This window comes from Helobdella robusta (genome assembly GCF_000326865.2).
Source record: "Helobdella robusta unplaced genomic scaffold HELROscaffold_31, whole genome shotgun sequence".
In the NCBI taxonomy this organism is placed as follows: Eukaryota; Metazoa; Annelida; class Clitellata; order Rhynchobdellida; family Glossiphoniidae; genus Helobdella; species Helobdella robusta.
In genome coordinates, this window is record NW_008704544.1 from 1,847,215 (window position 1) to 1,874,491 (window position 27,277).

General features: G+C 30.6%; 6 protein-coding genes across 6 annotated transcripts; 3 read left to right on the plus strand and 3 right to left on the minus strand.

Annotated features, from left to right (window-relative positions):
* Positions 1-1,670: 1,670 nt before the first annotated feature.
* Positions 1,671-10,477, minus strand: HELRODRAFT_112809 (hypothetical protein). Its single transcript, XM_009022400.1, has 12 exons — positions 9,735-10,477; positions 9,290-9,508; positions 6,484-6,609; positions 5,162-5,267; positions 4,866-4,910; positions 4,500-4,623; positions 4,266-4,369; positions 3,853-3,949; positions 3,459-3,608; positions 3,151-3,235; positions 2,618-2,710; positions 1,671-2,278 (listed from the first exon to the last, which is right to left on the minus strand). The coding sequence occupies exons 1-12, from the start codon at positions 9,949-9,951 to the stop codon at positions 2,211-2,213; spliced, it is 1,434 nt and encodes a 477-aa protein (XP_009020648.1). The 5' UTR covers positions 9,952-10,477; the 3' UTR covers positions 1,671-2,210.
* A 1,179-nt stretch (positions 10,478-11,656) lies between these two features.
* HELRODRAFT_81831 (hypothetical protein) lies at positions 11,657-14,216 on the plus strand (the record flags this gene model as incomplete). Its single annotated transcript, XM_009022401.1, has 9 exons — positions 11,657-11,759; positions 11,961-12,094; positions 12,222-12,293; positions 12,399-12,431; positions 12,618-12,708; positions 13,152-13,306; positions 13,516-13,626; positions 13,782-13,884; positions 14,128-14,216. Coding segments are annotated over 9 exons (891 nt in total), but the record flags the coding sequence as incomplete, so codon positions are not given.
* A 1,591-nt stretch (positions 14,217-15,807) lies between these two features.
* Positions 15,808-16,637, plus strand: HELRODRAFT_174973 (hypothetical protein; the record flags this gene model as incomplete). Its single annotated transcript, XM_009022402.1, has 2 exons — positions 15,808-16,056; positions 16,398-16,637. 2 exons carry the CDS (start codon positions 15,808-15,810, stop codon positions 16,635-16,637), a joined length of 489 nt encoding a protein of 162 aa, XP_009020650.1.
* Positions 16,638-17,239: 602 nt separating this feature from the next.
* Positions 17,240-18,640, plus strand: HELRODRAFT_174974 (hypothetical protein; the record flags this gene model as incomplete). The annotated part of the gene is made up of 1 exon (XM_009022403.1): positions 17,240-18,640. One exon carries the CDS (start codon positions 17,240-17,242, stop codon positions 18,638-18,640), a length of 1,401 nt encoding a protein of 466 aa, XP_009020651.1.
* Positions 18,641-19,633: 993 nt separating this feature from the next.
* Positions 19,634-21,585, minus strand: HELRODRAFT_81998 (hypothetical protein; the record flags this gene model as incomplete). The annotated part of the gene is made up of 2 exons (XM_009022404.1): positions 19,634-20,657; positions 20,759-21,585. The coding sequence occupies 2 exons, from the start codon at positions 21,583-21,585 to the stop codon at positions 19,634-19,636; spliced, it is 1,851 nt and encodes a 616-aa protein (XP_009020652.1).
* A 373-nt stretch (positions 21,586-21,958) lies between these two features.
* Positions 21,959-26,504, minus strand: HELRODRAFT_174976 (hypothetical protein; the record flags this gene model as incomplete). The annotated part of the gene is made up of 13 exons (XM_009022405.1): positions 21,959-22,018; positions 22,114-22,182; positions 22,350-22,416; positions 22,798-22,919; positions 23,193-23,253; positions 23,392-23,488; positions 23,833-24,012; positions 24,360-24,422; positions 24,511-24,625; positions 25,399-25,464; positions 25,715-25,763; positions 26,135-26,158; positions 26,416-26,504. The coding sequence occupies 13 exons, from the start codon at positions 26,502-26,504 to the stop codon at positions 21,959-21,961; spliced, it is 1,062 nt and encodes a 353-aa protein (XP_009020653.1).
* Between the last annotated feature and the right edge of the window lie 773 nt (positions 26,505-27,277).

Here is a 27,277-nt window from a genome sequence, read left to right on the forward strand (position 1 = left end):
AGTTGATTCTTTTTTTTTCTCTTTATTTTTTCTTCAATTGTTAATGTTGTTTTCATTTTTGTGGTAATTTCAATTTTTATAGACTAATTTTTATGATAAAAAATAACAAATTCAACAAAAAAAACTAGTTTTTTTATGTAATTTTTTAATTTCAAAACGTAGATTTCTTTGTTAGTTTTGTGGGCACCCTCGACGCTGTGCATAGGGCAAATGGCAACAGACATTTTGGATATGATAAAATTGGAGTTTGTACATTTTACCATTTGGAATAAGTAGATGGACCTCAAACATACTGACATCGCTTTATTCTGGCAAATAATGGAATATCTACAGTTATACCAATGGTATTATTATAACATTTTGAAGCAATAAAGTTATTTCTAACACATATACCTACATATATACATCCATATAGGTCGACAAAAAATATATTTATGAAAATAAGAGAGGGAGATGGAGAGAGAGAGAGAGTGAGAAAGAGAGAATAACAGAATAACATGATTTCTAATCAACAGTATGAAAATCACTGGGTTTCCATTGAAAACGGTTAACAAATATATTATATAATATAGCTTGTATTAATATTCATATGAAATAAATTTTTAAGATTCAACGTAAAATCGTCAACAAATTAATTAATTAAATTCATCACAACATCATTTAGATGAGAAGTTACATAGTTTACACGTTTTCAATGCATTTATTATGACTACAATTACAGATTATACAATACAAGTTTCATTTTTTCTTCGCGTCACATCAATAGTTTACATGTTTTTCATAGATTTCTATCACCTCTCTCGCTTTTTCTTTCTTTCCTTCTCTGTCTATTTGTCGATCTATCCATCTATCCATTTGTCTTTATCTCATTTTTTAGTTTAAATATTCATTGGTCATATTTTGAAAAAAAATGTATGGAAGCTATAATTTTTTTAAAGGTATGTAGTGTCATAATAATAAAATTATAACTATACTAATAAAAGTAATTATTAATAATATATATATATATATTATATATATTATCATTATATATATATATAATATATAAATATATCGATCAAAACTTAAAATGTATGTACATCGTTATTAAGTAAAAAAGTAAAGTAAAAAAGAAAACAGACAGATACAATACATACATACACACACACATACATACACACACACAAACAAACACACAACAAACAGAAAATATGCCTATAGGTAATATGACATCACGGGAACGGTAAAGACAAGAACTGCCTGACTATCCAACACTCCAAAACAACATTACAGAACTGAACAAATTTACAATAATACTTATACAAAAGTTTAATATCTTCTACAAAACTATAACATTTCACGACATTAATTCATTTTATATTTAAAAAGTTAAACGTCTAACGATTTTGATGACTACATTAACTTCACGATTATTCGGCATGAGGTGCACGTTTTTTTAAAAAACATAAATAATGAATTAGATCGTACACATACACACCATACTCTCTTTCTCTCACTCTCTTACACACACACACACACACACACACACACACACACACACACACACACACACACACACACACACACACACGCACGCACACATACATCGAATTTTAAAACAGGATCGGCCAAATTCTTCCTCATTAGATTTATCAGGAGAAAAATGGAGAGGCTCTGACGTCACTCATTCATTAATATTTCACACGAAATAATAAATTAATAAATAAATTACAAAAAATAAGTAATTAGTTACTTATTGGTGAGTGTATAATACACATCCACAAGACGTAAAAGCCTTCCAATTGATATTATTTTCGAGTACTATAGTTCAATTCTTATACTAAAATTTTTAAAATTTTATTATATGAGATATTTTTATAGCATGTGTTATGTTCTTTGTGTATGTATGTATTTTGCTCGTGATAAGGTGTGTGTGTGTGTGATGTGTGTGTGTGCACATCAAACGTATGTGAATGCACTAATGTACATACAAAACAAACACTATTATTCTAATACAACATCTACAAATGAAAGTGTCACAGAACAGAACTGTTGCTTACAACACTAACTACACAAATTCAACGCCAATAACGGGGCCATTTAATTTCTACAGAATGGCCGCTGGTCACCTAAGCTATTGGATAATTGTAATAATATCAGCTGTACACAATGTTCACACATGTGTGTGTTTGTTTGTGTGCGTGTGTGTTTGTTTGTTTGTGTGCGTGTGTCTACAAATCTTTTACCGTATCTTCTGGTACGACCAAGAGAAGCTTCTGAGTAAATAACGTGATGTTATCTGGGTGAAGTTTTAAATTTTCTTAATAATTATTTTTAAACTAATTAAGTAATAATATATCAATAAATTACAAATATATATTGCTAAACAGTACCACATAATGTGTGTGTGTGTGTGTGTGTGTGTGTGTGTGTGTGTGTGTGTGTGTGTGTGGTGTATGTGTGATGCGGTGATTTACATGTATTTACATCATAGACCCCATATTTGTTTTGTTGTAGATCTTCCTGAGAAATAATTAAAAGAAAATTGTATAAAAATGAAAACAAAAAGTTAATTCACAAATTTTTCAATCGTTTTATGTTTATATTTTAATATTTTATTTCAAATCCCACCACAAACCGATTAATTGGTTGAATTTTTTTGGTTTCGACTTCCACTGCACAAATATGACGTAGACTGGAATGCCCGTGGCTATGATCAAACAGCCCATACCTGCACGTGTTGTGGTGATGTTTATCGCGGTTTAACTCTCGCTAACTGAAACATCAATTGAAATCTAGAAAAAGATTGACTGGTTAATAACATCCATGATGAAAGAGATGAAAGTTATTTTATTACTGTATGTAAATTTATTTAGAAGTAAGTGGTGTGGTGTTATATTTGCGATTTCAGAATTAAATTAAATTTGTCGATTTGTCTTCTATTTTTGAATATTTTTATGTTACTTTTCCTTTATAGTTTGTTCTACGTTTCTTATAGAAATTCTAATTTGATTTCGATGGTTTAATTAATTTTTTATTCTAAACTTATTTTGGACTGTATGTCTGTCGGTCTGCCTGTCTGTCTGTCTGTCTATCTGTCTGTCTGTCTGTTTATCTGTCTGTTACCTAGTCTTTTAATAATAAAATCATAATTTGCGAATTTGAATTGACCTGTTTCAACGGGCGATGTAAACATAGGTACCAAGATGATGAACGCCGATGCGAGTACGTACAATATCGGCCATACAATCCACACCTTGATGATTTTACAAAAATTATTTTTAATATTGTAAAATTTCTTTCAAAATCATTTTTAAAACATTTATTTATTTAGTCAATTAATCGTTCATTCGTTAGTTCATTCGTTCATAAATTAGTTCGTTCGTTCGTTCATTCATTCATTCATTCACCCACTCACTCAATCATTTAACCATTCATTCAATCATTCATTAATTCATCCAACCATTCGACTGGCCAACCTTGATCGGTCGATTCATATCCGGTTTGGTGTACCTGAAGTAGAGCAGGGAGACGATTGAGATGGCGATAGCGAGCCAGTTGACGAAAGAGACATAGTTGATGAGTTTGTACATGTCCGTCGAGACCAGGTAGATACATGAAAATAACCCCTGCGATTGTTGTTTGCGTTTTGTCTGTTGTTGTTGGGTTGTTTGTTGTTGTTGGGTAGTTTGTTTATTGTTGTTGATGTTGTTGTGTCATTGTCGTATTATTATTGTCTGCTTTTCATTGTCATTTGTGTTGTTTGTGCTGTTGAATCTGCCGCTGTGTTAATTAGTAGTTAAACACTTGACTAACTAATCAATCAATCAGTTAATTAGTTAGTTAATTAATGGATTAGTTAGATTTAGTAACCATAAATATGACAGCGGGTGCCGGGGTGAGCCTTCTGACTTGCACGTAGCTGAGGACCTGGGGCATGTGGCCCTCCCGAGAGCCAACATAGAATAACCTTTGTCCAAGTATTTAGTTATTTTTTTAATTCAATTTTTATTTGATATTTTATAAATTCAATTCTCGTTCATTTGATTTTTATTATCTAACGCTTGCTTATTCGGAAAATTTATTTAAAAAATCGAAAGCTTTGCATTTAAGCAGGAGTAGCGAATACCTAAAAAAAACAGCATACAATATTTATATCTATAATTTCAATTCAATGAAACAAAATTAATTAATTTTTAATAAATAATAATAATTCAATAATAATAATAAATGATAATAATAAATGATAATAATAATAACAATAATAACGAATAAAAAGGGCTGACCTCGAGGTAGTAAATAAGATGCCATTAACCCCGCCAAAGGTTGACAGGGCTACGAAGACCGGCATGACCCAAGCCATGACTCCATACATGCGCTGAGCAAAGGTCTGCGTAAAAGTTAGAAACCTTCATTTCAATAAACACCATTTTTTATCTCTTCCCTATTGTCAAAAACATTTTAAAATTAAAATTAATTTCAAAATGACTAAAAAGTACGAGTCGAGCAGCACCACTGACCACTGCCACGGCTTCTGAAGCGATCATCTCCTGGGGCGAGATGACCGAGAAGTAGGCGACATTTGCAAAGAAATATACGACAGTGACCAAGATAGTTGATATCCATGACGCCAGTGGTAGATTCCTTTAAATAGAAAAACATTAAAAACATAAACTATTTCGTTAATTGGCTACTGGGCTACGCTCACAGGTACTTATGTCACTCATGTATAATCTGCGAGTCTGCTCCACCGACAAAAGTTAAATTTCTCAAGATGTCATTGCCAAAGTGAATTACGAAACGAAAATATTGACGAGTGAATAATTGTTTCTAATTATTATAAAAAATGAAAAAAAAATTTATTCTATGATAAATTGTACTCCTACTTATAAGGATCTTTGAGCTCTTCAATGACGTAATTCAAATAATTCCTGTGATGACGTCATGCAAACACGGATTTAATTTCATTTGCAGTTTCGATGAATGTTGACGTGAACAAAAATGTTTACGATGATAACAACAACAACAACAACAACGAACGACTGTGATCATGACAATTATGACGATGATGACGGGGGTCAGAGTAATGGCAAAATGATAACGTCGTTGATCTATATTTATCCAATCATACACTCATTCATTCATTCAGTCAGTCATTCATTCATTACATTCAGAGCCACACACAGACCATCCATTATAAGCAAAGAGTCCTTGGTAGAATGCTATCGCCAGCGATCCAACTCCTATCTTTGAGTTTTCAAAAGGATCTTGGAAGTGTTCTACGTGTCCTATTTATAATAATATTGATTTTTATTTTTTTTTATTTATAATTAAAATTATAATTTATAATAATTATTGATACATATATCATTGATATCATGCAGGATATTATGGAAATAAATAAGATGATATACAATGTGTACATAATGTCCGGGCGGCAATATTGCGTAGAGATCTACTGCTATCACATACAATGTGTATTCACATACGCTTTGTGTGCTTGTTTGCGTGTGTGTTTGTGTGTTTGTTGATACCTCTGAAAATTAACTCAGTAAAAATTAGTAATAGAAATGTTTTACAACGCAATGCGGTAAACACTTTACAGTATTTAAACTTCTTTATACTTTACAACACTTAATAGCAAAATTTGTTGCTTTGTTACATTTCAACTCGACCACCAATCACCATCATACAACGCACGCACGCACGCACACACAATCACACTCACATACACACACACGCACACGTAGCATAAACATTTTATCTGTAGTACCTAAAAGTTCGATGAATGTTTAAAAATAAAATTTCGGGTGAATGATTTAGGTATAAATAGAATGTAACTAAAAATAGAAAAAATTATTATTAGAGAAAATAATTAATAATAAATCAAAGCTAGGAAATGTAAATAAACAAGGAATATATTGGAAGACGTTTCGAGAAGTTGGGGAGGGGGTGGCTTTAGGCGGAAGAAGATGCTAAATAAGAATGAATGACGGGACGAAATAAAAACAAAAAATAAAAGAATGATGATTGGGAAAGAAGGAATGAAAGATGAATAGAAGAAATGGTGAATAAGAAATGAAAAAAATGAGAATTTTTTTGAATGGAAAACCAATTAATAATTATTTGGAACAACTAAGGAATTGAGATCCCGCCTTTAAATGAAAATATATTTAAAATGAATTAATGAAAATAAAATAAGAATAAATAAAAAAAATATTAACAATGAATAAAACAAAAATTAAACAAGAACTGATAAAAAAAAGTTAAATGATAAAAACATGAAAAAAAAACAAAAATCGAAAAGTTAATAAAAAAAACTAACGTTCACTCAACATCTTTTAATCGTGTGAATATGGCATGTGTGTGTGTGTGTGTGTGTGTGTGTGTGTGTGTGTGGGTGTGTGTAAATAATTGTTTGTTTGTGTATGTGTGTCTAATTGTTTGTTTGTTTGTATGTTCATTCATCAACCAGCCAACCAACCAACCAACCAACCAACCAACCGAGAAACATTTGTACGAATCCAGTGATAATGATTAGGAAGAGAGCCAGGAGTTTTGCGTACGTGAAAACATCCTGAACTCTCATGGACCACTTCACGTCCAGTGCATTCACAACTGACAGGATTGCTGTTGTATAATGCAGTGTGTGTGTGTGTTTGTACGTGTTTGTGGTTTGTGCGTGTGTGTATGTGTGTGTGTGTGAATGTGTAGGCATACATGAGTAATAAATGAATGCATATAAAACTTTACATAAAGCTTATAAAAAGCCAATATAGCATATATAAAGCATATATATAAAGTATTAGATAACCCCATATTTATTATTAAGCCTATTTATCGTACATAAATAGCACATACAACCGCAATTTCTGTACGTGTGTGTTGACAGCCACTTGGAATTTGTAAATCTTGCCTTTGCTCATATCAAAAACTGTTGCCTGTTTGTCGAAAGTAAGCTAGAAATGACGAGATGAACATTTTGAGAGGTTCAGTATTTTAAATCGGAGAAGGCTCAACTTGTCTACAATATCATGACCGACAAAAATTTCATGTGCAAACTTTTTAATTCACGACAAATATTTATTCCTATCACTCTCTGCAGAACGAACAGCGTCATCTTCTTCCTCATCATCGCCATCATTTTTCACATGGCTACACGATGGTATTGATTTTCTGAACAGGTAGGCAAAAAAAGAGGATGTCGGTAGGTAGGTAGATAGGTAGGTGGGTTTGTATGGAAAGACGATCATGCGTGTGTTTGTGTGTGGGTGTATATGTGTGTGTACGTATGTATGTGTGTATTTATATATGTATGTGTGTGTACGTATGTATGTGTGTATTTATGTATGTATGTGTGTGTGTGTGTATGTGTGCCATCGTCATCTCCATCCCCATCACCATCATAGTTGTCACCATCCTTCATCATCACATCAACACTATCGCAGTCATCATTATTATGACGTCATTACCGTCATAATTTTCATGTCATTGTCGCCATTTGATGCTTTGCACGTCACTTGCATTTGTTAACTTCGATTTGTTGGCAAAATACTTATTTAAATGAAAATTAATGCAAATGAAATTGAACACCAATCTACGTATCATAAAAACAGGCCCGGAACTAGGGGGGGGGGCAAAGGGGGCAAGCGCCCCGGGCGGCAAATTTTAGACATTTTTTAAAAATTTGAAAAATTTATTCGCATTTGTTATAATATGGATGATGGATCAAAGTAAATTTGATTTTTTTATATTACTCATTTTTAATTTTTTTTTAAATTTTTTTGGTTTGTTTTTTTTTCTATGTAAAGATTAAAATATAAACGCAAATATTATGAGCAGAATCTTTATCTTATTTCTTATTTGTAATCTTTCCCTTATTTGATTTAAAAGCACGCCGCGAAAAATATCGTATAGTATAGTAGGTTAGTTTAGTCGTTTTCATGTTAGAAAATAAAAATGGATGGCAGAAAAAAATTTAGTGGAGCTGAATACAAAAGAATTGCTAAAGAAAAACGAAAAAAAGAAAGCGATGTGCTGTCACTAACGCCAAAATTAGAAACGTTATTCAACAAATCTAATGTTAATGTTAGTATCATAGTGAATAGTGATAAAGAGGGCTCAAAAGAAAAATCAGGTAAATATTTTTATTATTTCAAATTTTATTAATTGAATAATGGAACATTATGCACAATGTGTATTAATTATGCATCCTTTTGAATAAAATAATTTTTTTAAATATTTCGTATTTAGATGACATGGAAGCTAAAGAAGAGATCAAGGAGAAAGTATTTTGGTTCAACTTTAATTCAACAAATGAAACTGTAGAAGAATTATTACCTCAACAAGACCCCACAACTAGTCTTCAAAAGACATCTAAGTTTTCAAGCTCATTTCGATTCGTTCGGTTATTCGATATCCGTGTTTTTGGATTTTTTACTAATATTTTGTGATTGTAGTAGTAGAAGCAGCAGCAGTAGTAGTAGCAGCAGTAGTAGGTAGTAGTTGTTTGGAAAGCTTTTTGAAGATAGCGTGCATATTAAACATTCGATTCTGTTTGATAACGATTGTATGCAAATTAGAAAATTGTTCAACGCACACACGTCTACACGTAAATGTATATATGTACAAATACATAAACACATGCACTGCACATACACAAACATACATACACATTTAAGTAAATGTGCCTCATATACAATACATAGGTAAACATAATGTAAATGTTATGGACCAAAAATAATAAATACATTTTTATAAGCAGCAATGTAGGTAGATGTGTTCTCCATCCATCCTTCTTTCATTCCAGTCATTTCTTTTTCAATTATTTATTCAATTGCTCTTTCTTTCTTTTTTCGTTCACAATTTCATTACCTCATTCAGTCGTTCGTTTGGTCGTTTATTTATGCGTTCGTTCGTTCATTCATTCATTCACTCGTTCCGAGATGTCAGTTGCACGCGTCGTGCAATTTCAACTCATCAACTCACGTATTGAATATCTCGAAGCTCTCCATTGCGTCCTCCCGTCGCTTATTACTTTTAATATTTGTTTTTTTTATTGCCCTCATAAATATTCAGCTGCCAGTACCACATGAGATTCAAGATTTTCAACGCAAATGTCACGATAGTAACAGCAGATATGGTGAGCTATATTGCTTTAAACAGTTGTAGGACAATAAAAATGACAAAACATCGAGCATTAGCAAGCAGTGTTATAAATCATTGAAACCAAATTTCAATAAACTCTTCAAAAACAATTCCTCACACACAAACTCCAAAATAATTTTTAAAACACCTAAAACGCACCCACCAATACAAATTGCCGCCAAAAGACGAACGGCTGTTTCCGGCTGCTCACACTCCGGAAAAAGTGGCTCGATGACGTAATTGGCAAACGTGAGGGCGACGACTGCAGTCGAACAGGGTCTGACGATCATACATTCCACCCAGAGTCTCAAGAAAGCAGGTAGAGATCCAAATGCCTCCCCTATGTATGCGTAGTCCGCTCCTGACTTTACAATGCAAGTGCCTAAAATAAAAACAACGTAGATGGATGGAGTTTTCGTGGAATGAAGGTGTGCTAGGAAGTTTATATTTAAGCAAAGTGACATCTTGTATTGTGAATACATTGTCACGAACTAAACAAAACAACATTCAAACAATATTTTTATTGCCGAGACGACTACAATACAACCAAATTAACAAATATTTCCGAAGTTAATTTGTGTTGTGTTCATTAACAACGAGCAACGAACCTAATTCAGTGTAGCAGTAAGCTCCAATCATAGAGAAGACCCCACAAGCCAGCCACACAATGAGGGAAAGCCCAACAGAGCCGACCTCCTGGAGAACTCCTTTGGGACTGACGAAGATGCCTGAGCCGATGATACTACCAACAATTACTGTTATGCCGTTGATTAGAGTGATCTTGCGCTCCAACTTCACCGCACCAGTGTTCACGTCGTCTGTCATTTCCAGTCAGTTGACGATTGGTAGTGGAATGATGTTTATACTTTATATATTATAGCGCAGTTTGTTTTGATTCTAAAATACAGAGATCTGTTTTATAATGTTTGATCCTAGCTTTTGCTCTTTTTTATTAATACTTTGTATATTTTATGTGCAGTAAGCTTTAGTTCAAATTGTTTGTGATTGTACGTTTCATTTAATTGTTACCTGATCGCTTAATCAAGCTCAATTTTGAATTTTCAAAATTGTTGATAGCTTTCGAAAGTTTTTAACAATATAGATGCAACTTGTAAATATTTATTTCCGCATAAACAAACCTAACAATGTAATCAGATGTCAGATGATTTACAACTTGAAGTCCAATGGTCACACAAAACGCGTTAAATTAAATTAACCTAAAAACTTAATGACTACTGTACCAACCCAGCTGGCAAATTTTAACAATGAATTATTAAGTAACTTTCAAATTAATAGTCCTAGAAATATTCTCCTAATATAAAATAATTGAAGAAAAGACACAAACACAAATACGAATGTTTCACTAATAAACTTTAACGCGGCATTTTATAGCAAACAACCAAACCTTTAAATTCATTCATGCACCTAGCATTTATATTTTACTCTGTAAAAACAGATGATATATATGTGCGCAATTAACACGTGTTTGTTTGTTCATAGATGGATAGGACACCGGTTTCTTTATAATCCAAAGAATACGTTATAAAGGTGATCTCCAACTCAAACTTCTCTTTTGTAGGTATATTCAGTTTATTTCCATTTACAAATTTCAAACATTATTTTTAGATAACTGGTTTCTCAATAAGATCTACATTACAATCATATGTATATATCTCTAGTATAGTATTGTATTGTTTAGTGTAGTATAATGTAGTATGGTATTGTATTATATTGTATGGTATTGTATTGTATGGTATTGTATTGTATGTTGTTAGAAGTAAACATATGTACACGTGTGTGCGTATTTCATGATGCGTATTGTGTTGTGTTTTCATCATATGCATCTATAAATAGTACAAGTTGCTGCTGCTGAGATGACGGGAGGAGGTTGAAGGTTAATCATCTTTTAAGAGATTTGTGAAAATTAGTAAAAAAACCCTTTTAAAGATGAACCTTAGGTGCGTATTATCTATACAGACCATGTGAAAAAAAACAACCATGAAATTTTATTTTATAAATCATTCATACATCCCTTAACAAGTGCCCGTCTAGGAAAGGTGAACTTAACGTAATGGAAACTGCGAGTGCGAATTCCGATTCAAAATCCGAACAAGAAATAGAAAACGTGTTGACTGAAAGCATTCCGAACGGTCAATAAATTTTTAATTTATTCGTTTTAATGAACGAGTCAATTAAAATCTATTTTTATTTTATACTTCTCCAGATTTGTATTTATTGTTGAATTCTAAGTAGTCCTTCCATGACATGACACATGACGTGAATGACAGTTGACAACATGAACGATCGTGACATGACGTTAATTATAAATTAAACCATTTTGGTTTGATTTTTTCATTTCTTTTTGTGCGTATTTCATCATGTTTTTTCGCTTTAAGTTAATTAGCAAGCTTGTTTGATGATCAAACTTTGGTCTTATCAAAAATTTACCACGAAAACAGTGAAAGTTCAAATTTTAAAATAATAATAATTTTATATATTAAATTAAATTCATATAAATTATACAACAGCCTGTCCTGGGACACAAAGCGATTTGGCCGGCAAGGCATCGTCATGTCAGGGATGTCCCAATCAAAAGTTGTGCCAGTCAGGCCAAGCGAGCACTGATGATCCGGGTTTATTTCATTTTGAAACTCCATTTTGATCAGTATCAAATTGTTACTTTCAAAATTTAAATATGATAATACTTTAGTAAATAAGTCCTAGTAGCTAGTGTAATTAAAAAATCTCCTTTTTTTTAATTTAATTACTCAAATTTATTTATTGTTAATGTTTCACTAACATCAACGCTAAATATTTTCAAAAATGCTATTCAGCCGTAGCTGAAGTTGCAGAGCGCATATCATGCATTAGGCATAAAATTGTCATACTCTCCGGGAAAGGTGGAGTTGGAAAAAGCACGTTCACAGCCCAACTGGCACATGTGCTTGCACAGAATGAAAACAAGCAGGTAATCAGTTATGGTTGTTATTGCATGAAATAATAATTAAATGAATAAATAGTAAATAAATGATTAAATAAATAAATTAATAAATGAATAAATAGTATTTTCAAATTAATTGAAATGAATTCATAAGATTGGTATCATGGATGTAGACATCTGTGGTCCATCCATTCCTGTCATGATGGGCTTAGATGGACATCAGGTAGTAGTAACATTAGTATTATTATTATTTATATTTTTATTATTATCAATCAAATAATTGGTTGATTGATTGGTTGATTGATTGATTGATTGATTGATTGATTGACAGGTACATCAAAGTGCCTCTGGGTGGTCACCTGTGGTAAGCAAAAATATTTTTTGATGCTATTTGACTTGATATGATAATTATATGGCATATTCTTCTTCTTACTTATAATAAGGGCACTGAATATTATTTAAAATTAATGAATGAAAATCTTTTATGTGAAATAATAACTTGCTGAATAATAATAATATAAATAAATATAATAATTATTGTTATAATTAGTTATCAGAAAACAATGTATCAGTCATGTCAATTGGTTTCATGTTGGATGGTCCTGATGCTGCTGTTATATGGAGGGGTCCGAAGAAAACTGGTGATGATGACGATTGAGATGATGAAGAAGAAGATGATGATGATAAGAATGAAGATGATGGTGATGATGAGGATGATAATGATGAAGATGATGATGAGAATGAAGATGACGGTGATGATAATGATGAAGATGATGATGAGAATGAAGATGATGATGAGGATGGTAATGATGAGGATGAAGATGATGATTGTGATGATGATGATTGAGATGAAGATGACGATGATTGAATGATTATGTTGATGTTATATTGGTTATATGGTGGTGAATTAGTGGTAAAAGAAAAATTAATAGTGATGAAAATGATGCAGATGGTAAATATATATATATATATATATATATATATATATATATATACATATATGTGTATATGTATATATACATATATGACTATTTTTATTACTTTTATTTGCTAAAAAATATTAATCTGACATCTTTTGCCATAGGTATGATTAAAAAATTTCTCTGCGAAGTTGACTGGGGTGACTTGGACTACCTCCTTATAGACACGCCGCCTGGAACGTCGGACGAACATCTTGCCATTGTGCAATACTTCAAAGAGGCCCATATAGATGGCGCGGTTGTCATTACCACACCCCAGGTTTGCTGTTAAAGTATTTTATTTTATCTAAGTTTATTTATGAAACGCATAAAAAACGAAACATTTATTTATTTATTCATCCAAGTCTTTTTTAAAGAGTTCTATATCTTAATTACTTGAATTTGTAATGTATTTTTCTGATTTGATTTGTTTAGTCAATTAATTAATTAATTAATTAATCTGTTAATGAATCTATTTAAAATGTTTAGGAAATTTCCTTGGTTGATGTTAGAAAAGAAATAAACTTCTGCAAGAAGATTGGGATAAATATCTTGGGAGTTGTTGAGAATATGTCGTCGTTTGTTTGTCCAAAATGCAGAGTAAGCTATTCGTGAATGAATATTCAAAAATTCACCTTTGTGAATTTAATACTGCTTACAAAGTTGATTATCTCTATCTTCTAGTAAATCTGAATGAAGTGTAGTCTAAGTAAATTTGTTCAAGGTACAAAACTCAGCTCATTTATCTCAAACAGAAATCTAGTGAAATTTTCCATGCCTCAACGGGAGGCGCATCTGTGATGTGTAAAGAAATGAATGTTCCATTTTTAGGTTCACTACCCTTTGACCCTAAATTAGGTTAGCTGGATGTACTCGTTTTTTCTACATTTTTTTTACCGAGTTTCAATCATTTGATGTTTCATTAAGTTCAGTTATTGACTTTTCAAATGGTATGCTTTATCTATAATTTGATTAGTTTTATGCCCGTTAAGAAGCAGTTTATTGAGCACATGTTACATTAAGATTTGTGTGTGTGTATATGAATGAATGAATGATTGAATGGATGAATTAATGAATGAATGATGAATGATCGCCATACAGCTCAGTGCAGTGATGAAGGTCAGGTTTTCATCTCATCGCATCCTGAAAGTCCTGCTGTTGCATCTCTTCAACAGATTGTTCTAAGTTAATCTCATTCTCTTTTTTTCACAATTTTTATTTTATTTATTTAAATAATTTTCCAGTTTATTTACTTTTCACCTCATTTTTAATGAAATTTATTGTGCTACTCGATAAAATTGTTCTTTTTTTTTATCCCGGTCAGAAATTCAAGATTTGTGTGAGAAGAAAGATATAACCGTCGTTGAACAATAGCCTTCAATCATATATTTGTGTTTTTTGTATATATCTTATTTGTTTTTTTTTATGAATTTAAAAATTGTATTTAATAAAAAATTAATTGACGGTCTTTTATTCGAATAATTCATTTTAATCGTCAAACGTTTTAACCTTGCTAATTATTTGAAAATTGGTCCTAACTTTCCTCTTGCATGTCTTATGAATTCAATTCAAAACGTGTAAATGTGTGTGTTTAGATATGCCTACTCTTGTACACCTAGGTTTATGCAACAATACAACAAATTTATAGGAATAAGAAAGATGAAACAGATATAAAAAGTATAAACATTTGTATGTAAATTATTATAAGTATATGAGATATATCTATGATATGCATAGATATCATTGATATTTATATATATATATGAAGTTATTCTATGTATATTAGATATACAGAACAAAGTATAATTATTTTTTGAAAGTATATAAAAAGTATAAACATTTGTATGTAAATTATTATAAGTATATGAGATATATTTATGATATGCTTAGATATCATTGATATTTATATATATATATTAAGTTATTCTATGTATATTAGATATACAGAACAAAGTATAATTATTTTTTGTAAGTATTATTAATCCATGAAGGTATTATCATGTAACAAATATGGATATCATAAAACGTATATGAGATATATATCTATGATATATATAGATATCTTTGATATATATATGAATATATATGAGATTTTTCTATGTATGCTAGATTTGATATACAGAATAAAGTATAATTGCATATAAATGTATTACGTACATATAGTGAACGCACCAATACCTGTATGTATACACATGTATAATCTTCTATTGTATTGTTTACCTTAGCATTGTGAATGCTTCATTTAATTTAATTTAATTTTCTAGTTAAATTTTCCGTTGCATTCTATCTGGGCATTGGTTATTGTATGTGATTTTATGCGTGTGCGTGTTTGTGTGTTTGCTGCTGATTAACGTTTAATTAATTATATTTTAGTATTCAATAGTTTATGCTTATATAATAGTCACCAGTCAAAGTCAGCTATTCCATTATTAAAGATTAATAAAAGATTGAATCTCTTTTTTTTTGATTTTTCACACTAATTTTTATTCAAAATTTTAGTATTTTGGTTTAGATTGGTTAAGTAAAGTAAAAATACAGATTTAAACTATCAATATGAAATACTAAGAATAACATTTGATAATTATATAATACTTCAAATAAAAGTAAAGTATAGAAATTTTTTTTCATTTTGTATAAAAGAGACATTACATTTTTGTGCTTTATTTTGAATTTAACCTAAAATACTAAATATAAATGTGATGATTTGTATTTATATATTCAATATTATTAGTAATATAAATTAAGTTTTATTACTTATTTTATTAGTAACAAATCATCGAAATGCCCGTAACTCGAGGTATGTTGAGGCCTGGTGGAGATGGTTCAATGAAGAGCTTTGTAATAATACTCACTGTGGTTGGTCTGATGTTTCTGATGTACTACAAGTACAAACTAACTTCATATACGTCAACTCCTGAGATAGCTGCTGCCAAGGAAAGTGTTTATGGGGAAAATAAAATGGCCAAAGAAGTTGCCAAAGAAATTGCCAGCTTGAAAGAGCAGATGAATCGATGGAAAGACGAGTACCATGTTTGTGATATAAATAGTTCTATATATTTTTTAAAACTATTTTAATTTTTAGTTTGAATATGCTAAAATAATTTTTCCAGTTGGACAGTAATTAACTATACATGTATGTAGGTAGATCTAAACCAATTTTTCAATATCGGAATTTTAAATTTTTTTGTGCATTTTTGATCAAATATTTTTTGTATTGCCAAAATCACACTCATTCAATTTTTTTAAATCTGCTTCAGTTTGATTAATAAATAAATTTTGGTATAGTATTTTTCAATATTTTTGTTCAACTTTTTATAATATTGATGAATATTTCAAATGAAATATAATAAAGCTAAAATTTTGCTGCTCAGACATGTAAAACTGATAAGGAGGTACTGGAGATCAGACAGAAAAAGGTTGTCATTAAGAAGGACATGGAAAATGAACTGGATAACATGAGGAAAAAGTTATATGACACCAACGATGAGTTAAAAATTCAGAAGGAAAAAGTTGAAAACTTAAGCAAGAGATTGGTGGGCCTTTCAATTATCTCCTTCCATTTTCAACATCTATTCCTTATTTTGAATTCAAAATATTATAAAAAATTTTAATTTCAATTTAGAAAGATGTGCCATGTTTTTTTAAATTTATTGATTTTACTAATTAAATTTTCAGGAAGAATGCACTGATATAGCAAAACTTTTTAAAGGTAATATAATAAAAATGCTGTATGAATGTTATTTTCAACATCTACTTACAATAACTTGTAGTGATATTGCTAACGTTGTGTGGCTACTACATTTTTTTTCACAGGAAATGGTGATCAACGGGAGATTTGTAAATTAAAAGTGATTGAATTGAATAGTTATTGCAGTGCTGAAATGGGTGCTTTTGTTAAGAAGACAATGCCTTATAATGAGTATTTTATTTTCTCTCTAGATGTCATTTTTCAGAAAGTCTTAATATGTTATTTTTGTTTGCAAAACATTAACTTGGACCTTTCATACAAACATTTTTCATACACAACCATCTTTCTGAATTTTTTATAAATGCACACAAAATTTTATCTATCTCTGATCCTAAAAAACTGAACTGCATTTACTTGCTATTTTTCTTGAGAAAAAAAACTGTTATTATTGAAGATAATTTTTAATTTAATCCTCTATAAAGACCACTTTAAATTATTTTCTTCACCAGTATCAAACCACCGTCGATGACAAAAGATGAAAACTCGTCAGTAAGTAACAAACAGTCGGGTGTAGGAACTGAAGCTTTCATAGAATCAGACGGTAAAAATCAACTGAAAGGAAAGCTCGGAGATAAAAGTATTCTCATAAGTGGTGCCTCTGATAAAAAATTCAATCAACAACGTACGATAATAAACGATGGAAAATATTTGCCTAAAATCTTGCACGATTCAAATGTTGCTGATGTTAACAAGAATGCAAAACAGGTCGATAATGTTAACGCAGGCGGTAAGGAAGATTTGAATGACGCTGATGGTAACAAAATGGTCATCAAGATGCCATTTTTTAATGATGTGGATAATTCTGATGGAAAGATTAAAAGTCCAGTCAGAAATGTTAGCAGTAAGATGGTCAGTACTCTGAAGAGGAAAGATAACGATAGCAGTCTCAGAAACGATAGTAATAATAATGATAATAATGACGACGATGATGGTGATGCTGTTAAAAATGATAACAAGAATGACGGGAGTGAACTTAACAAAAATAGAAGTGGTAAAGAGATGAAGAATAATGACGATAGCAATTTTAATAACACTGGCAATGATAACGAGAATGTCGAGTATGGCAAAGATGATGAGAACGCAGATGATAACACAACAAATGAAACTAATGTTGCCGATGACAAAAGACTAATGATAAACGATAAATACCCTATTGAAAAAGTACTCAAAACGGCGAAAAATAAAGCTGAAGAGGAACTTGTTAACCGGAATGATTTTTTCCCAAAAAAATTTTACAAACGAAATGGCAGTCAAACAGCAGATCAACAGCAGCAGCAACAACAAGGGCAGTCAACAAAACAACCTCAACAAAAACTTAAACAGTCGCAGACGCAACAACAATCATTACAGCAACAATTTCTACTGCAGCAACAAAAGCAAGGTGATATACAACCTCAACAACTACAACGTCACGATTCTTCACACCTTGCAGAGAAACAACAACAAAAATCTTCACAACCACCACTACCACCATCGAAACCATCCAACTTTAGCATCCAACACGAACAGCTGGAACAACAATCAAAAAAATTACAAAATGACTCACGCAATGAACTCACCCCGTCTGCAAGCATGCCTACTAAATCAAATAACTTGATAGAATCAAAAGAAAAGTCACTGGAATCTAGGAGAAAAGAACATGCTAGCATTCTTGACGGACAGCAAAACGACAATCGGAAAACTCCAGATAGTAAAACATCAAAGCTAGATAAGCTAGAAGATAAATTAGAGGACGTTGCCGACGATGATGAGGACGTTCCTAAAAAGGAAAACAGCATCAGAGCTGGTAACCAAAATCTTAATGTTATAATAAGAAATAACTACACAAACAATGACATCCTTTTCCAGAAAAGAAACCGATTTTGATTTAGACATTTCTACACCTTTTTCCGCATTCTTGCTCCAACATTCCATAAAAACGAAATAAAAGATAGTATATAGGGTTTAGTTTTTAAGTATACCTATTGCTACTGCATTAGTTATTGAAACAGTTTTCAATGGGTTTTTTTTTATCATTCGTCGTTAAGTATGCCATTTGTTACGTTCACAAATTGATGTGTTCTATGTTCTGTTCATGTTTTGTGTTCCTATTTTGTTTTTGTTCTGTGACTTGTACGATGTAATGATAATAAATTTTAATTAAATGAAATACAGCCATTGATATTTTAAGTAAGTATTTTAATGCCTAACTTGTTATTTCTTTTGATTTTTTAAAACGCTCCCTTTCATTTAAATAAGAAATGTTACTATTTACATATTGATAATTAAGTGAGTCGGTTTGACTGAGCTCATACATAGTTCAAAATAAATGTTTATCTATCAGCAAGTTGTAGAGTACTTGCAAAGTTTAACTTATAAACACTTTAGACTAACATTGCCCTGAGAGCAAAGTTGTTGTTTTCTTACATATTGCAACAATTTCTTACATACCGTTACACTGTTTGATTAAGCTGTGATATGCTGAGTTGTATCTCATCAATTTGTCACCCACAAATTCATTATTTATACACTACTTGCTTGTAACTTGATGTATTCGTTATTTCGTTGAATTTCAGTTGAATCAAGACAAGAATGTTGCTTTCTTGAATTATAAATATTTGTAGGTTGAACATTTTTACCGTTTAATAAAATTAAAATAAAAGTATGCGTGTTTGAATGTTGTTCAAATTATTAAAAAAAATTTCTTAGATAGACAAACATTCTATACCCAAACGATATAAAAAAAGATAATATGTAAATATAGTTGGATGGATAGATAGACAATGATCAAAACGTAAATAATGATTGAAAACGCCAACAATAATTTAGATACACGGGTTTGATATATTAACAAATAATTTCAGAATTTATAATAATAATTTAAAATTTCAGTTGACCAGGGTCGCCCAAGACTTCTCTGGTGCGGAATTTAACGAAGAAGGCGTCATCAGTGGAATTGAAATCTTGCCTGAATATCTGAGCATGCTGCCAGGCATTTTCACCATCACCTCCCATAAGTTTGACATCCAATCTAAGAACAGCTGAGTTCTTGAAAACATTCAAATCGTATTTGATGCCAGGTTTCAGGTTGAGCTGGATGTTTTTTTCATTTGAAATTGTCCATTCAACAGTTGCATTGTTGTATGTGGTTGATGTTACATACACAAGTACATTCTCTCTGACAATTCTTGAAACTAAATTCAAATCAATTTTCCACGTAAGAGAACCAACCTGACTTCCAGGTGTTCTAGACAGGTAAACCTTTTTCCAATCATGTTCCACTTTTCTGAAAATATTTTCAGAAGAATAAACCAAACTAGACCAGTTGCTTACTTCAAGATAAGAACCAGTGAACCGTTTGTACAAATCTTTAGCAGAGTTATAAACGATCTCAAATGTTTCGTGTTCTTTCTCTAGCGGCAGAAGAGTTATTGTGTGAGGTACAAAGGTTGGAGGACTTCCAATTTCACCTCTTGCAATTCTCCATTCTAATGAACCTGTTGTCCTGCCAGAATATTTTTCATCTTTTTTTTCTGATGGCTCATTCAACATGTCCACTAATTCCAATGCAGTTGCATTTAAAATTCGATTTTCAGCTTCTGGTGACAGCCTCAACAATTTGAACCTTTCTTGCCTCAGTGTAATTAATGCTTTGACTAACCAGCTTTCTTTGCATTCCTTTCTTCTTCTCATGAGAGCCTTGTGGTCAGAACTGTACTTCCATGTGACATCTTGAATGTTGTTCAATGAAAAGGCAAATATGTAAGTGATCTCTCTGCCCCAGCCCTTTTCGTAAAGAAGATTTTGATCACAAACATTTTCACAAGGGTCACAGTGCAGCCACCTTTGTTGGCTCTCTGAATAAACTTCAACCCAAACATGATCAAAGTTTGCGAGAATATATCTGCAAAATTATGTACAATTTGTTTAAAATATTTTCTAATAATAATAATTTCATTTTAATTATTTTATATTTTTGAAAAATAAACAAGCTTGATAGTTTACCTTGTCTCAAAACCAACCGATCTGCAAATCAATGCAAAGCAATTGGCCCATTCTCCACACCTGCCACGTCTTGTTTCCAACAATTTCAATGGATTGTTATATCTAGGGAATCTGATTTCAACTGAGCATTCAGAACATTTATAGAGTTCTGTTTTATAAGCTCCAAAAACTACTTCTTCCAATGTTGGTTCAACATAACCAATAAGTTTAGACTGACCGCAGCAATCACATTCAGGCGCATCTACCCAAGTAAAAAAAGAATATTTGAACCAATACAGCAGCTCTAACAGGAAAATATCTTTGTAATATCGGCCATCAAGTCCAGATTGCTCCATTCTTTTTTTAGTTCGATCTTCAACTGGGCCAGTCCACAAATGCTTGATTCTTAAAATTTCTTCATACAGAAACATTCTGTCAAAATTGTCAGATAAACGAACAAATAAATCTAATTCTGATTTCGAATAAGGGCGTGGAATAGTTTGTTTGAGGGCTCTTTTTCTTGATCTGGTGGCTTCCTCTTCACTGACGTTCGTTAGGGAATTTCGTAAAACGATCTGATCATAGTAATCTTTCAAGTCTAGCTTGACTTTCATGATTTTACCCATAGATATTTTTACTGGCATCTGATAAAAATTATCTTTTAAGGAGTACCCCATCTCGAGCAGGCAGTCCAGCCCTCCGGGTATTTTTCCCAAAACAGATTTGACGACTTCATCATTCACGTCGATTTTTCTAAATTTGTTCGGATCTGATAAAATTCCGTCAGCAAGTTTTAGTAAAGCATCAGCCGCCTTCATAAACTCTGCCTCGCTGACCGTGTAGTACATCCTCATGCTGTTGTTTTCAATCATTTTTTTAATTCTTGATGGTTTTATTTATTTATTATGACGAAAAACTATGTAACATAAATCCACTTTTAGTTGTTTTTAAAATTTAACCGAGAATCAAAACTAGATAAGAGAACAGCGCTCCACCCGAAACACAAAAACTCAATGCTTCCTACCACACGTAACCCGCGAAAACCATGAGCAAACTACGTAATCAATTTTGAAATTTTACACGTACGAAATTACAAGTAAACGGAATGAATCACAAATCGTCAAACAAAATTTTCTAAATGTAAACTTTCAACAAGATTTCAATATATAAACAATAATTATCAAATGGAATCGACTAGGTAGAGATGAAAAAACGGATCATTCAATATGGCATCATGTGTCTTAGCCTTTTGTAGATCATCCGATTTTCAGAAAAGCCATCCTGTGAAAAAAATTATCAAAATAAAGTTATTAAAATCAAATGCTGAGCGTAAACCCACAACGAAGGAATTTATTAAAAAGTAAAGAAAGACCAACCATCCAGAGAATGACTCGGAAGTCATTGCTACATGAAAGGAATTTATTTGGCTCAACTGCTATACATTTCTGAAAGAAGTAACGTACACTCATTCATCGTATATAAATTAATATATATATATATATCTTAAACTTCGTCATCATACAAATCATTATCGCAAATCCACAACTCCATTATCACATCATAACTAATATTTGGAAGTATAAAACAAAGAAACACGTATAATAGTACTGACCATGACAGAGGCGGAATGCAACGAACAGGTACCAAGGGACTCAATCATCAAATCTCCATGCTTAACGCTAGAAAAATAATTAACACCATCAGTTATTTCTATTTAAAATCGCAACCTGTAAAATTTATAAAAATATTTTTTTCATTTTTTTAAAAACCGGACTTTGACAGACGCAAAATCCATAACCAAAAAACTTTAAGTATTGAAGAGGCAAAAATTCACTTCTGATACGAATTGATGTCGTTATTTTTTGTCGGATCCTTACATGATAATCTCCAGATCTTAATTGTAGCATCTCCAGAGCACGAGGCAAATAGATTTCTGCAAACAAAAAATATAACCTAAAAAATATTATACAAAAAAAACGTAAAATAAAATTTTTTCGAAAAACTGCTAGAAAAAATATCCAAAGAATAATCAAAATAAAGTAGGATAAAAATAAAAATACCCTTGATAAAGAGTCGACAAATAAGTGATCTTGCTATCATGTGCAGTTGCCTTACTGACCACTAAAGATTTGGCCACTGCATCATATATGTGAATGCTGTTACCGTGCCCAGCTATTATAAACTATTTGGAAAAATATGGCTAGTAGATGGATGGATTAAAATGAATAAATAAACGGATGAATAGATAAATGGATAGATAGATGAATGATCGAGAAGCATGAATCGAAAGTTTGATTAAATTGATGTAAAAAGGTAAACATTGTAAAGTTCAATCATAGATTTATTAATTCTATTTCAGTATTTCGAATAAAACATTTACAATTAAAAAAAAATAATTATTTTCAATAAAATAATAAATAAATATCGAAATAAACATTCGTAACAACAGACTAACTTTTCCAACAGTAATAATAGACTGAACACTATATGGGTATATTCTCATATCACCAAGGTAACTGTTTTAATTTAATTTCAATTTCTTTATTACCCATCATAATTTTAACAATTTCTTCGAATAATATTATGTCAAAAATATATTATTGTTATAATTATAATTTATAATAAATTATATTATGAATAATATAGCGCCCCACCCGTCAACGTAATTGTATCTGTGAACAGGTGACCAATTGTTGTTGACTGACCACTGATATATAGAACCGTCCAAGCTACCAGTTAGGAAACAGTCATCTAAGAGAGAGAGAGAGAGAGAGAGAGAGAGAGAGAGAGAGAGAGAGAGAGAGAGAGAGAGAGAGAGAGAGAGAGAGAGAGAGAGAAGAGAGTGAGAGAGAGAGAGAGAGGAAGAGAGTGAGAGAGGAAGAAAGAAAAATGAGAGAGAGAGGAGAGAGTTCAATTGGCTAGTTTGTCGTTTGGTGATTGATTGGCTAGTTTGATTGAGTGATTGGCTGACTGCTTAACTACTAGTTGATTGATTGATTAAATAACTTTTTCAAGTATTCCAAAATAATTATCACCATTCATTCAATCATTTTGTTTATAAATCAAAAATAATTTAACCAAGACATCTCTTATACCATCAATTTTGTTGAGTGCAGTTATCGTTTCTCTATGTGAGGCCAATTTTAATTGGTTCTGAAGGTTGAATGATGGCGTGACGTCATTATCGTCGTCATCATCATTATCTCCTTCCTCATTATCATCACCATCTTTGATCTTTTTGGCTTTCTTGTCATTCTTCAACACCTCTATTACAACTATTTGATGTACGAGTATGAATTAAATTATTATTTTAGTTAAAAAAATCTTTTAATCAAAAATTTAAACCAAATTCTGACTAAATTTCATAGATACAAAAACAAGATAATAAAATATGTTGAAAAAAATGCTTTTCACCGAACTAAAAAACATTAAAAACATGTAAACGTCGACATAAATTAAAAAATTATGATGAGATTTTAAGTCTCGGATAAATAATATACGAAACAATTGACTAAAACATCAGAATTAAGACAAATTTTCACTGATTCTTTAATAATAAAGATAAATTTTCATTGATTTTTCAATTATTTTCCAAGAAAAGGCAGTCAAGCAACCAACCCACCTACATAATTGTCAACGGCAATCAAAATGAACTGATTCCTAAATGACAGCATAAAGGAAATATCTGCAAAATTTAAAAAAAAAACAAGGAAAACAAGAAGCATAAATATAATATAGCACAACTAAAAATAGAAAAATATTCCCAAGACTACCTTCATTCTCGACAGGTTTACACGAATCAATCATTCCTTTGTCGATGTGCCAGGCTAGTAATTTCTCGCCCCCGGAGAAAAAATAGTTTGAAAATATTGGAATGGATATCAGGACCTTTTGAATGGAAAGTATTGAATTTTGAAAAAATATTTAAAAAAAAATTAATTTGAAAAAATTATCATTTGAAATGGATCAATTAAAATTTAAATTAACGATCTTCAGCTAACTAAATAAAAGTGATTAAATTTTTATTTAATTTAAAAAAAGTTGATTTAAATAAGAATTATTAATTGAAATGAAACAGCTAGAATTTAAATTAATGCTTTTAGGCTAAGGAAAAGATTTCTTAAATAAAAATATGTTGTAAACATTCAAAAATAAACATATTCTCTTTATTTATATATATATATATATATATATATATATATATATATATATATATATATATATATATAATTAAATAATTATTTGATTAATTAAGTTTCAAAATGACAAAAAATTTGTAAGTATAAAAATGATTAACCCTAGCTAGCCTTTCCTCCCCAGAGTAAACCTTAAACTTGCTACCATCATCAACATCCCATAACTTAATTGGAAGAGTTGAAACAAAATACGAAATCAATAATTTTTAATTATTTATTATTTATATATTTATTGAAAATAGGTAATTATTTATATTTTTCAAAGTCAAATAAATTTTATTTCATTTTAAATGTCGCAAGTTTTTGAAAAGTTAAAAAAAATCTAATCAACTCATTGCATACAATGATTTGGTGATCGGATGATGAACTGATGAGTAAACACTTCGAAGTTATCATCCCACCATCCTCTTCATCACCATCATTGTTTCCATTTTCTGGGTTATATTTCTTAGACTTTGTACAAACTGCCTTTGCATGGAGGCAAGCTATGGGCCTCGTGTGGCCATTCAACTTTTGTACAATTTTTCGTTTCTGTAATCGTAGGATAAATATATATATATATATATATATATATATATATATATAAGTATAAACTATATATATATATATAATTTTATGAATTATAGATATATAATATAACAGCTGTTATGTGTGTTTTATATATATTCATGTATGTATATGTTCTTATATTATGTTCATTCATAACACAACAAAGAGAAAAACAAATTTTGTCACTAATAAAATAAACTAAGATAGAAAAAATTAATTAAATCATTGGAACCTCTGTATCAATAATAACTATAGACCCATCATCTCCACCAGAGCAGTACCTTTTCAAAATTAATTAATATATTTTAATATTTTAAATTTCAATTAAAAATTAGTTAAATATTATTGATTACCATTTCATACATTAAACTAATTAATTAATTAATCCTGAATAAATTTACTGATTGCAAATAAGAAAATAAAATGAAAAATATCTTTAATTCAACAGTTGAATAAAATGATAGAAAAATATATACCAAAATGAAAATCAATCAATTAAAATTTTAAATTAATTTTTCATAATTCAATCATAATATTACATTGATTAATTAATTAATTACTAACTATTAATTATTAATACTACAATAGTTATCAATCAGGACTTGAAAAACAAAATAACAAAATAAAGATTATAATGAAAATTTTAATTAACTTTTTGGCATAACCCTGACAGTGCCTGCAATTCAGTTGAAAACACGTTATTTACATGTAAATATGTTGTTGTAATTTATATAAAAGATTTTATAAAGTTAGGTTAGGGTTTTTTCTATTTTCAGATTAAAATTTACATTTCTATAAAAGTATTTTCACAATTTTAAATCATGGGCACTCACTCATTCATATTTACTCTAGCGTTGCAGGCACTGTTCTATGATTTTGCTAATTTTTTTGCTACTAATATAATATAATGTTAATATAAAATTATAAATATACCTCTTTTCATCAATTTTTTCTAAATGCCTTGCAAAATCTGTGTGTGGCTTGAAAACTGTGGCCTGATCAAAAACGTTCGACAGAACCATTTTTCAAATTTACGTTAAGAAATAAAAAAAAGTTAATTTTGGAAAATATAAAATGGTGGTCAAAATGGTGGTCATCGATATAAATACCCAAAAAATAAACTTTGAAATATGAACTGACCGAACTTTCACATGACGATAATAGAATAATTACCTTAATTATTTACCAAAGAAAAGAAAGTAAGAAACTGTTGAAGTCTATGCTTAAATTTTTTCAAGAGTTCATTAACTATACTTAATTACAGCTTTAACATTCACATTTGTAAATTAATCGATGAAATTAAATTATAATTTTATAATAATTTCAAAATTTAGTTTAAATTAGCACAATATTTGATTGGTTAACTTTGAGCCAGTAACAATTCATTCCAGACAGCAATGGGTGTAGCTACATGGAAAAGCTTGCTTGCATTGGTCAGATGATGTGTGCATGCATAACTTGGTGACTTTGTTTCATAAAATTTATCAATTTACGATCATTTTCTCTCAAAATTCGTTCTGCAACTGACCATTTTCTTAATTTATAATCCACATATTTTGATATTATCTTTTATACGCAATGTTGCTCAGCATTTAAAATATTTTATAACATATGTTAGACATTCGTGAAAATGTTTGAAAATTGGAAAAAAAAACAACATTAAAACTCATGTAAATAGGATAAAATGGATAAGTATTATTGAAATAAATTATGCAAGCAATATTTTAATGAAATACGTGCGTAAACACGCCCGAGACGGATTGCATAACGCATCCTTTTTTCATCATACGCATAT